The sequence below is a fragment of the Myotis davidii genome, unplaced genomic scaffold (assembly GCF_000327345.1).
Source record: "Myotis davidii unplaced genomic scaffold, ASM32734v1 scaffold743, whole genome shotgun sequence".
Lineage (NCBI taxonomy): Eukaryota > Metazoa > Chordata > Mammalia > Chiroptera > Vespertilionidae > Myotis > Myotis davidii.
In genome coordinates this window covers 1,382,174-1,393,263 of record NW_006296221.1, presented here as the reverse complement: position 1 = coordinate 1,393,263, position 11,090 = coordinate 1,382,174, and the positions used below count along the sequence as shown (strand labels likewise).

At 49.1% G+C, this 11,090-nt stretch overlaps 1 protein-coding gene across 1 annotated transcript in view; it reads left to right on the top strand.

Annotated features, from left to right (window-relative positions):
- The window catches only part of SLC34A2 (solute carrier family 34 (type II sodium/phosphate cotransporter), member 2), a 16,851-nt gene extending 7,655 nt beyond the window's left edge, over window positions 1-9,196 (top strand). The window contains exons 5-13 of the mRNA XM_006771037.2: window positions 1,450-1,593; window positions 2,505-2,616; window positions 3,770-3,965; window positions 4,743-4,838; window positions 5,170-5,290; window positions 5,463-5,630; window positions 6,033-6,149; window positions 6,240-6,364; window positions 7,617-9,196. Of these exons, the coding sequence (XP_006771100.1) occupies window positions 1,450-1,593; window positions 2,505-2,616; window positions 3,770-3,965; window positions 4,743-4,838; window positions 5,170-5,290; window positions 5,463-5,630; window positions 6,033-6,149; window positions 6,240-6,364; window positions 7,617-7,985 (1,448 nt within the window). The 3' untranslated portion in view covers window positions 7,986-9,196. The remainder of the gene's footprint in view (window positions 1-1,449; window positions 1,594-2,504; window positions 2,617-3,769; window positions 3,966-4,742; window positions 4,839-5,169; window positions 5,291-5,462; window positions 5,631-6,032; window positions 6,150-6,239; window positions 6,365-7,616) is intronic.
- Window positions 9,197-11,090: the final 1,894 nt, after the last annotated feature.

The following is an 11,090-nucleotide window of genomic DNA, read 5'->3' as shown; positions in this document are numbered from 1 at the left end:
GTTCACTGCCAAACTCCTCAGGGTTTCAGACACTAAAAGTCTTTGTACTATTCCCCCTCCCCCAGAGAGAGACACCGAAGGGAAGATTCTGTGTATCTTGCAAGGGATTGGGAAGTTCCTTCTGCTCCTGGGCTTCCTCTACCTGTTCGTGTGCTCCTTGGATGTCCTCAGCAGTGCCTTCCAGCTGGTTGGAGGTATGGATGGGAGGGCTGAAGGGCTGGGGTAGGGGGGTTCTTTTTTGGTTCAGATCCTCGCCAGGCATCAAGCCCTCTCCAGCTGCATTTTAGGGCTGGGAGCCATCTCGGCTCATCTCCCATTTTACAGAGGAGAAAACCGAGGCCTACAGAAGTCTGACTGGCTTAGGTGGCGTAGGCCAGGAGCCAGGGCTGGAGCCAGTTCCAGGCATCCAGTGCCTTGTGTTTGTCCACAAACCTTAGACAGGAAGCTGTTTGACATAGATTTATCTAAGGGATCCCTTCCTTCTTGGGGGCCTTCATGTGAGGGGAGTATTGGATGAGAATAATCTTAGGCCAAACTTACTAAGGGAATCAAAGCTGGACCTTTGCCGGAGGACAGGCGTCCCCAGACTGGGAGAGCCTTCATCCAGCCCTGAGCATGGCCCAGCCTGGTCGTGAAGTGTGAACTCACCACGGGCTTGGTCACCTTTGTACCCCAAATGGGCAACGACACTGACAGCTAGCACTTTGAATGCCTCCTGGGTCCGGGCTTTTTCAGGGGCACTGTCTTCAACATTCCTTCCCAAAGCCCTTCCCATTTATAGAGGAGAAGGCCGAGGCTCAAAGAGATCCTAAGGCTCACAGCCTGTAATTGGCATAACGACATTCAAATTCAGGTCTGGAGGACACCTGGCCATGACTTTTTGCATTCCTTGGTGCCTCTCTTGAGAACTCATCTTTGTGACCTGGGAGAATTGGGGTAAGGGGCTTGCTTTCTGGATGTCACTTCTGGTCGCCCTGGTCTTAAGCAATAGCAGTGAGGGTCTCAGAGGCACACACAGAAATGACAGCTCCAGCATTCAATTACAGGCTGGGGCTAGGGCTAGGGCTTGAGGGAGGGAGAGTGGATAGATGAGAAGATCCACTCTTGGAGGACAAATCTTATGAATTGGGAATATACCCCAGAGATAGGAGTTGAGACAGGAAATTCACTGGCACCCATAGGGGCAAGTACAGAGTTGAGGCCAGGTTCATGACCAGAAGGTTAGTGGTTGAAGAAAGGGAGGGCACAGGATCAAGCCACAAGAGGAACAGGATCTGGGGTGTGTGGGGTATGTATCCTGGCATCAAGGCAGTGCAGGGGAAATGCATGAGGGAGCAAGCTGCCACAGGTGCCAGCAGGGCTGGAGGCTGAGATCCACAAGCAAATGTTGGCCACTTGGTGCCCACCTAACCCCCTAACATGTGGCCATGCTTTGTTTTGTTTTTCCAGGAAAAATGGCCGGGAAGTTCTTCAGCAGCAATTCTATCATGTCCAACCCCCTGGCGGGACTGATGATCGGGGTGCTGGTGACAGCCATGGTGCAAAGCTCGAGCACCTCCACATCCATCATCGTCAGCATGGTGGCCTCCTCACGTGAGTTCAGGCACCCACGAGCCCAGACCTATTCCAGACGTTTCCCTGTGGCTGGGAGCCCGCGATTTACTCTGCATGTGTCCAAGCTTATCACCCTGATCTCCCCATCTTGTCCTATTATGATGTGTTCCACTCTGAACCTCAGGCAGCTTCCTGTCTCTATTTCCATAGCCCAGTCTGAGAATAGACCCTGAATTATCTGGAGCTGTGCTGTCCAGTCCAGCAGACACTCACCATATGTGGCTATTTAATTTTATTTAACCCTAATTGATTTTAATTGAAAATATATAGCCCGGCCGCTCAGTTGCACTAGCTATATTTTAAGGGGTCAGTAGTCATCTGTGGCGAGCAGCTGCCATTCCAAACTTGAACCTGACTGAGAGTGGAGACAGATTCCCTGAGTGGGACAAGTGTGAACACATGAATTTTCAACCCAAACTAGCATTTTAGCCAAAATTAACTTGAGCCTTTTCTGGGCCCAATTAGAAAAAGATACTACTTCTTTAAAATAACTTATGTGCTGGAACATTGTGGCACTATATTAATCTTGTTTAGAAAAAGAAATTATACAGAAACTTGCCATGTTTGTTATTTGTTTTCTGGTCTCCCTCAAGGTGGCCTTGCCTCTGAGGAATTGAGAAAGACACTTCAAAGTAGAGCTCACGAAGGGTTTCTTGGGGTCTGTGGATTCCCTGGAATTATGTGCTCAAAAGTCTTTTTGGTCCATGTTTATATTTCTATATGAGTCGCCCTAGCTTTTGTCAGATTCACTGCAAGGTGCATACAGGTGAAGAGCTGCTGCTCTAGGCAGTGACTAGTCTGATGTATTCAGCCTGCCTGGGGCACCTCAGAACCTGGCCAGGCTGCCTACCTATACTCGCTGGCTTGCTGACTTCCTGTTTTCTACCCAGTGCTGACGGTGCGGACTGCCATTCCCTTTGTCATGGGAGCCAACATTGGAACCTCGATCACCAACACCCTCGTGGCGCTCATGCAGGCAGGTGACCGGAATGTATTCAGAAGGTAGGAGGCTCAGAACTAGCCCTTGCCACCAACAGGCCCATCGGTGTTGGCCAGCTTGTCATAACTACCTTTAGATCGCCACTGACAATGTGCTTGTCAGCCCTGGCCCGCCTATTCCTGGCCATAGGGGAGTACAGCTGAGGGTAGGGATCATGACTGGAAACAGCCCCCTGATATGCACAGCAGGGGTAGGAATGGCACCATCACTGTGTTGTCTAAAGGAGTAAACACAATCGTACAGGTAAACACTTAGCAAGGTGCCTGGCACAGAGTCAGGGTTCCCTAAATGCAAGCCCTAGCTAGAAGCTTACCACTTGCAATATGGTGCAGTTAAGACAAGGCCAGCTAGGTTGTGGTTTCCTGTCCTGCTTAGTCAGAAATAATTATAACCTGAAGCTTTCATTTTTGGCCAGCTCAACCCATGCCACTGTTTCTTTGTTCTTCACTCACCTGCTACTGAAAGGCAAAATGTAGCTTTTGTGGATGTGGATGTGTGAGATATGAAATGGGGCGGGCTGGAACCAGGCAAAGGGAACCCTTTGCTTCCAAAAGGTTAATGTAAAAAGTAAGCACATTTCCTGGCCTCTTTTCTAATAGGCGATAGCTTTCTTTCTTTTTTACTAAGATGGAGAGGCAGTTTTCAGCTTGTCTGTGTGATGTTCGTGCAGTGGGTCAGGCAGATGGCCTTGGACAGGCTGGTTGGGGGGGCAGCAGTCGTAGATGAAACACTACTGCACATTATCCAGGGTGTTTGCTCATCTGATCTTCTCAAGAAGCCAAGTTGGCTTTCCTACGGCACATTATCCAGGGTGTTTGCTCATCTGATCTCAAGAAGCCAAGTTGGCTTTCCTATGCCCCATTTTATTAATGTAAAGAGACAAAGAGGCTAAGCAACTTTGCCGAGAGGAATGGCTGGAATTCAAGGTTTTCTTATCCAGATTTTGGGCTCTTTCTACTGTTAGATGAATTTTTGCCTCTGGATAACCCATGACATACAAACATGAGCATGTGATCTACGGTGGTGCCTGCTCATAGGAATGTGGTTGACCTTCCTCACCACTGTTGGAGATATTTCAATAGATTGACCTTCCTACACTGGTGCCCACTTGCTCATTGACTAACCTGGCTGCTGACTCGGGGTTCCCTTCCATAGGGCTTTTGCCGGGGCCACCGTCCACGACTTCTTCAACTGGCTCTCCGTGCTGGTGCTCCTGCCCGTGGAGGTCTCCACCCATTACCTGGAGGTCCTGACCAACTTGATAGTGGAGTCCTTCCATTTCAAAAGTGGAGAAAATGCCCCGGAACTTCTGAAAGTTATCACGAATCCTCTTACAAAGCAAATTATCCAGGTAAGGTTCAAGTGTTAACTCCCTCCCCCTTGCCTTTCACCCCACTCAGTCGGGGATGGACAGGAAGGAATCTCTGAACACCGCTATTTGGCTGCCTCTGAAAAAAGCCAAGGAAAATGAAACTGGGGAACACTAGGTAGAGTAACGGACCTTTCTTGTTTCCTTGACCTCAATATGCGTGTCGTGTTGGAAGGCGGAGGGAGATGGTGAGTGCTTCTCAAGGCTCAAGCACTGCCCATTGGACACCTGGGGCCATTTTGGTCTCACTACTGACCTCAGCACCAGTGGGGTCACTGGCAAAGTATTATCCTACTTCTAGCCAAAAAGAAAGGCTACTGCCCTTCCCCTCCATCTTCCCTCTGGTCACCAGAGTCTGTCCATATTATTAAATGAAAGAAGGCTTTGTGAATGTTGCCTTAGGAGAAGGGGCCAGCTTAGACCTTGCCCTCTCACTCTCATTTCTGGTTTTCTCTGCCATTCAGTCACCCAGTGAATACCTACACGCTTTCTAGGCACCAGTTCACTATTCACATCTTTCACTCGTTTATTTATCAAGCACTTGCTGATCCTAAAAAATCAAAACTGGCCCATAAGGAAATAAGTCCTTGAATGCTGGATGGACAGACAGAATGCAGTAGAATGGGTCCCAGCTCACCTTTGCAGGGCCTCGCCATCTGTTCACCTCCTCTGAGGCCCTGTCTGTAGCAGCCCCTGCGAGTCCCTCCCATGTTCGTTCTGAGTATGTGCGAACTCTCTTCTGTCTATTGCCTTCCTCAGCTGGATAAAAAGGTTATAAACCAGATTGCAATGAATGACCCAGCAGCTCAGAACAAGAGTCTGATCAAGATTTGGTGCAAAACTGTGACCAATGTGGTAAGTTTCTAAGAATATTGGTGGGTGAGTGGACTCTTTCATCTGTACTTGAAGCAAATTCTTTCATTCGAAGTGGGCAAATAAAAGGTCAGGCAAAAGAAAATTGGGGACTCCTAAAAAATCAAAACTGGCCCATAAGGAAATAATGAATGCTGGATGGACAGACAGAATGCAGAGAACCTTTTGCCCCATCCCATACCACAGATACATTATTGTCACTTGGCATTATTTTCATGTCCCTTGACTTCTGGCTGCTTCTGTTCCCATTTATGGAGAGACCATGGTCTCCCCCTTCTCCCCACTAAAATTGAGTGTTTTTTTTGCCATCTAGACTCAGATGAATGTTACCGTCCCCTCGATTCAGAACTGCACCTCCCCCAGCCTCTGTTGGACAAATGGTTTCCACACCTGGACCATCAAGAACGTGACCCACCGGGAGAATATTGCCAAGTGTGAGTAGAACTCAGAGCATTAGCCACTGGGACGGGCTATCTGGGGTGCTGGTGGTGAACAACCAAGATTCTGTCACTATGAGACAGAAGGGATAAGCTGGGGCCTAAATAACAATCTGTGGCTTAAGGGACTCCATGCCCTTCTAATAAGGACTTTCCATGGTTTCTTCAGGCCAGCACCTCTTTGTGAATGCCAACCTCCTGGATCTTGTTGTTGGCATCATTCTGCTGGTCACCTCCCTGCTGGTGCTCTGTGGCTGTCTGATCATGATCGTCAAGGTCTTGGGCTCTGTGCTCGAGGGGCAAGTAGCTATTGTCATCAAGAAGACCATCAACACTGGTAGGTGAACTGCCCCCCACCCCCCTGCCCCATTTGGGGCTTTCTGGGGTTGGCATCACTGTTGCCACCTCAGGGAAGCTCCTTTAGATTCTTATCTAGCAGCGGCCTCTGTATGGATTTTATCTTTGGATTTGAGAAGCTGCAGAAGCTAAGACACTCTTGGCCCTTGAAATCTTTCTTGGTGTCTTGGGTGGGACCTGAGGAACAGGAACAAACTTGGATTGCATGTTTGCAAGGTCCTGAGAAAGAGCCAGTTCAAATTCAGAACTGTGGACCCATCCTTCCCACGGGTTTCCTACCCTAGCACGTGCACCCACTCTTGTCCTGTGGAGGTGCCCCCCAGGCCTTCATCCCATGCCTTCCTAGAAGGCTTGTGACATAACTTTTCCTTTTGTCTTCCAGATTTCCCTTTCCCCTTTTCCTGGCTGGCTGGCTACCTGGCTATCTTAGTCGGGGCAGGCATGACCTTCATCGTGCAGAGCAGCTCAGTGTTCACGTCTACTTTGACCCCACTGATCGGTGAGTTTCTCCCTGGCTTCTCCCTCTGGCACTGTTACCATCTCCTGTCATCCTCTGGGACTGATGTTACGGACTTTGTATTTCCCCCAGGTGTCGGTGTGATAAGCATTGAGAGGGCGTATCCACTCACGCTGGGGGCCAACATCGGCACCACCACCACCGCCATCATGGCCGCCTTGGCCAGTCCAGGCAAAACCTTGAGGAGCTCACTCCAGGTCAGGAAATGCTGCATGGGGCAGGGGCTCTATGGGTGGGATGCGACAATATCAGTGGTCTTGCAAGCAGATGGTTTCTAACAACAACCCTGCTTCTCTTGCTAAGTCTAAAATGGTAATGTGGAGGAGAAGCCATCTACTCCTTAGAGAGCCAGTGAGACTCCCATCACTGGCAGTTGATTAAACAAAAGTGGGATGGCCACTTGATAGAGGTAGAAAGAGTATTTTGGAATCATAGACATTATGAAGATCTGAGGTTCTGGCTAAAGCCATGATGTCCAATAGAAATACAATTTGAGTGTAGAATACAAATTTGAGTCACCCAGGTACTTTGAAATTTTTAGTAGCTACATTTAAAGAGTGAAAAGAAACAGGAAGATCAATTTTAATGATGTGTTTATTTAACCCATTACCATTTCAACATGTAATCAATATTTTTTAAATGTGATAATTTATATTCTCTTTTGGACTAAGTCTTTGAAGTAGCCACATTTCAAGTGCTCAGTCGCCACACGTGTCTGCTGTATTAGCCAGGGCTGGTTCAAGTCCCTAGCTTGATTCCTGGTACCTTGTGGGAGGACAAAGGATAGTGAGTGGCCTCTGAAGTCAGGCTTCCTGGGTTTGAAACCCACCTCTACCTTCTCTCATCTGTTTGACTTTGGGAAAATAGTTTAACCCCATGGTGCCTCAGTTATCTCTAATATCACATGGGGATAATATTGATAGCCACCTCATAGGATATTGTTTGAGGATTGAAGGAATCCACATAATGTGCTTAGAAGAGTTGTTTTGCTCATAGTAAACATTATAAACGTCAGCTGCTGATGCTGTTAACTGTCCCCATTCCTCCTTCTCTCCCCTCCCTAGAATGGGGCATTGAGCCAAGGGACCCAGCTGTCCTGCGAGCCTTCTTCCCCTCTGCCCCTCCAGCTCTTAACTGCTCAGCTGGAAACCGCAGGGCCAACACACAGGCCAGCAGTGGGCACATGCATGAAGTTCATTGTTAATTTGCCTAAATGACTTCAGGCTCTGAAAACTGTGCTGTAATTCAACTGGTCAACCCCCTCCCAGCCACACACACACACACTCCTCCCCTCAACCTGACACATGGTGGGCCCTCAGGCAATACAGGCCCCTTGACTGTACTACTACCTCAGCCATTCAGCCAGCTAGGTGACACCCCCTTACCCCCACCCCCCACTACCACCACCACGCGACAGACCATTCACCTGTTCAACTTCTTGTGTTTCAGATCGCCCTGTGCCATTTTTTCTTCAACATTACGGGTATCCTTCTGTGGTACCCAATCCCGTTCACCCGCCTGCCCATCCGCCTGGCCAAGGGGCTGGGCAACATCTCAGCTAAGTACCGCTGGTTTGCCGTCTTCTACCTGGTCATCCCCTGCCGCATCTGCTGCCGCTTCTGCTGCAGGCTCTGCTGCCCCACGTGCTGCCGCTGCAGCAAGTGCTGCCAGGACCCCGTGGAGGAGGAGGACATCCACATCAAGGTCCCCGAGTCCTTTCGTAGCCTCTCTATGGTCGTGGAGGCCCCGGAAGGAGTCCCCAAGTCCAAAGTGGACGCCCTGAACACAAACACCACCTCCAGCCTCACAGCCTTGTAGGGGCTGCCCCCGAGGTGGGAGGAGGGGCCCCAAGTCTCCCTCGCTCCCTCCTGGTTCTGCAACGCCGTTCTCCACTTTGCTGAGAAATGGCATCAACATCAGCTCTGACTCATTCCCCTTTGCACATGTGTCAGCCTGCATGGTCGCTCTGTCTCCGCCCCTGCTCCCTGGTCTCCCACTCCCAGGAAGGTGCAGAAAGAGAATTAGACAATGAAGCCTGGCTCAATAACGGATCCCCTCCACCCACCCACTCCTGCACACAGATGGGTTGGCCAATGGGACTTATTCTCAGACGTAACCATCTTCTGAAGTCCTAAGGGAGGAATTTATGGGAGGTTCTCAAAGATGAACACACACATATGCTTTTCTTATTGTGGTAAAATTCTCCTTTACCATAGCCTGGCTTCAACCCAGAGCAGCTGCCTCCCAGGTTTCCTCTCCCCAGAGCAGGACAGTTTCAGGGCAAGAGGCCTTGGAGAACACAGGCATGGGCCTTTGCTCTCTTCCCAGTGCTCCCTAAGGCTCCCTCACCTGGGCAGGTATGACTAGTCCAAGCATTTTACCTGCTGAGTCTTTGAGTTTCCAGGATGGGAGCCACGTTGACCCAACTGTTGCCTCATCTTCCTAAGGGGAGATCAGGTGACAGCAAGGTCTGTGTGTGTCTGTGGGTCCAAGGGATGTGCTCCTTCTTGCCCCACATGCCCTCTGTGCCTTCTAGAGCCCCAGCTGTATTTACCCCTTTGCCCTCCACACTCCGCAACTCTAGTTCTTCCTGGAGAGGAAACTTCAACCAGGTCCGGGGAGGGGGGACTATGCCACAGCGCATCCGTCATGACAGGCCGGGACACCAAACCAAGCCCTCCCCTGGCCTTCCCCCGTGTAGATACCAATTCCCTAACAGCCATTTATACGCCATATTTATAGCCGTGCACCTGTACAGCATTTTTATAAGTTATATAGTAATAGTAGTGTGACTTGTTTGGGGCTCTCATTTGGAAATGTCAAGGGAAACAAGACTATCTGTATTTTGTAATGCTGGCTTTTCAACACTCCTCTGTAAGCCTGTGCCTCACTGTAAATACAAAAGCTAAGCCTGGGCAGGGCTGCGTCCCTCTTTGCACTCTACAAATTGGATCCTTGTACCTGTATTGATTGTATTTTTTTTTAACTGGTTGTGGGAAAGAAAAAATAAAGATGATCAAACCCAAAAAGAGTGTGTTGCTTTCAATTACAGGGAAATAAGGGCCTCCTAGAACTGCTTACTAAAAATTTGGGGCTACTTCCCCCTGAAATGTTACTACTCACTGCCAGGGCCAGCTACATAACCTGTTGGTCCCCTTGGTCAAAAGGCAGGAGTAAAGTGCCATTACAGGCATGGCAGGTAGAAAGCTTTTCTTTCCTCCAGCCTCTCCATGGGCTTTTTAGTTTTTTGTTGTTTTTTTTTGTCAATCTCTCCAGCAGCTCCCCCACCAGAACTGTCTGCCTGCTCTCTCTATTTTGTTTGTTCAGTTTGCTCATTAAATTCCACATATGTGTGAAATCATGTGGTACTTGTTTTTCTCTGACTGGCTTATTTCACTTACCATAATACCCTCCAGGTCCATTCCTAACCTACTGAACAGCCTAGCTTAGCCTCGCCTACCTTAAACATGCTCAACACAATTTCCACAAAACACTGGAAACACAGTAAGTAGACTGCAGAGGGTTGGTTATTCACCCTCGTGGTCATGGCTGACAGCTGTGGCTCGCTACCACTGCTCAGGGACCTGCATCTTGATGGCTCCTACGTAAGATCCAAACTCAGAGTTCCACGGCTGGTTTCTACTGAAGGCACACTGCTTTCACACAACCATAAGTCAGAAAATCACAAGCCAAACCATTGTAAATCCTCGAACATCTGTAAGACTATCTATATAAATGGCTAATATGCAAAATGTCCACTCAGGAGTTCAATCACTCCCTATGACATGCGCTGACCACCAGGGGGTAGCACGGAACATGAGTGCTGACCACCAGGGGGTGGCGCGGAACATGGCTGGCAACCAGCGATGGTGGCGGGGCACTGAGGTAGCAAGGGAAGGAGGAAGCGGGGATGCAGGGAACCTGATTGGCCCTGATTGCTGGCCAGGCCTAGGGACCCTACCCGTGCACAAATTTTATGCACCGGGCCTCTAGCTCTTTATAAAATTTAAATATTAGCAAGGATTTTTCTGTTTGCATTGTGTGATGCCAGTTTTAAATGAAGAATTGCTAAAATCGCATTGCTCATATTTTATGGCTCATACATGTATTTCATTCCTACCAGAACAGCAGGAACATTGCACAGAACTCACTCAGTTGTTTGATTTCATTCCCTGGTGTGTGCACATTGTGCCAACTCTTGACCTCACTGAGGAGTAAAGAAGAAAGAGGAGAAGGAACTACGGCTGCCCTTGCTTCACCATCCTCATTTTCAGCCTTGGCAGGTGACTAATGCGCAGAAGTAAGGAAGTAAGAGTGAGAAAGGATGTGGTAAGGCTTCTCATGTTCTTTTGTTTCCTGCAAAGAAAGTTCTGGCTTGAATGGAAAGCATGGCCTCGGGGCTGTCAGCTTACTCTGTTATAGACATGACACACTCACCTTGTACTTGAGTCCTGCTGTGCTCCCACTAATGTGAGTCTCCAGGAATTCTGTACTCCAGGGCATTGCAAATGTCCGGCTTTTTCCTCAGCTCACCTCCCTGGTGCTCAGTCAGCCCCCTCTCAGATCTCAGCCTCCTTTCAATTTCCCCTCTCCTCAGCCCCAGGTATCTTCAAACACTCTCCCTGATGTCCAGGGAGGAAGCCCCAAATCTGTGAACATCCTAACTGGCCAAGGCAGCACACTTACCCTTTCTTGCAAAGAACAATGGAACTCTTTCTTCAAAACTGCAGATGCCCAGGCAGGCCTGGGAATAAGCATTGAGGGGGATTTTCACCATGGAAAGTCCCCTTCACCCCCCTCTCCCCAGGATGACTTCTGTGAGGCACTTGTTCCAGAATATTCTCAACTGTGGAACCCCAGGTCTCCTCCCAGAGACTGTATTTCAGTAGCTTGAGGGCCAGGAATCTGCATTTAAAAAAAAAA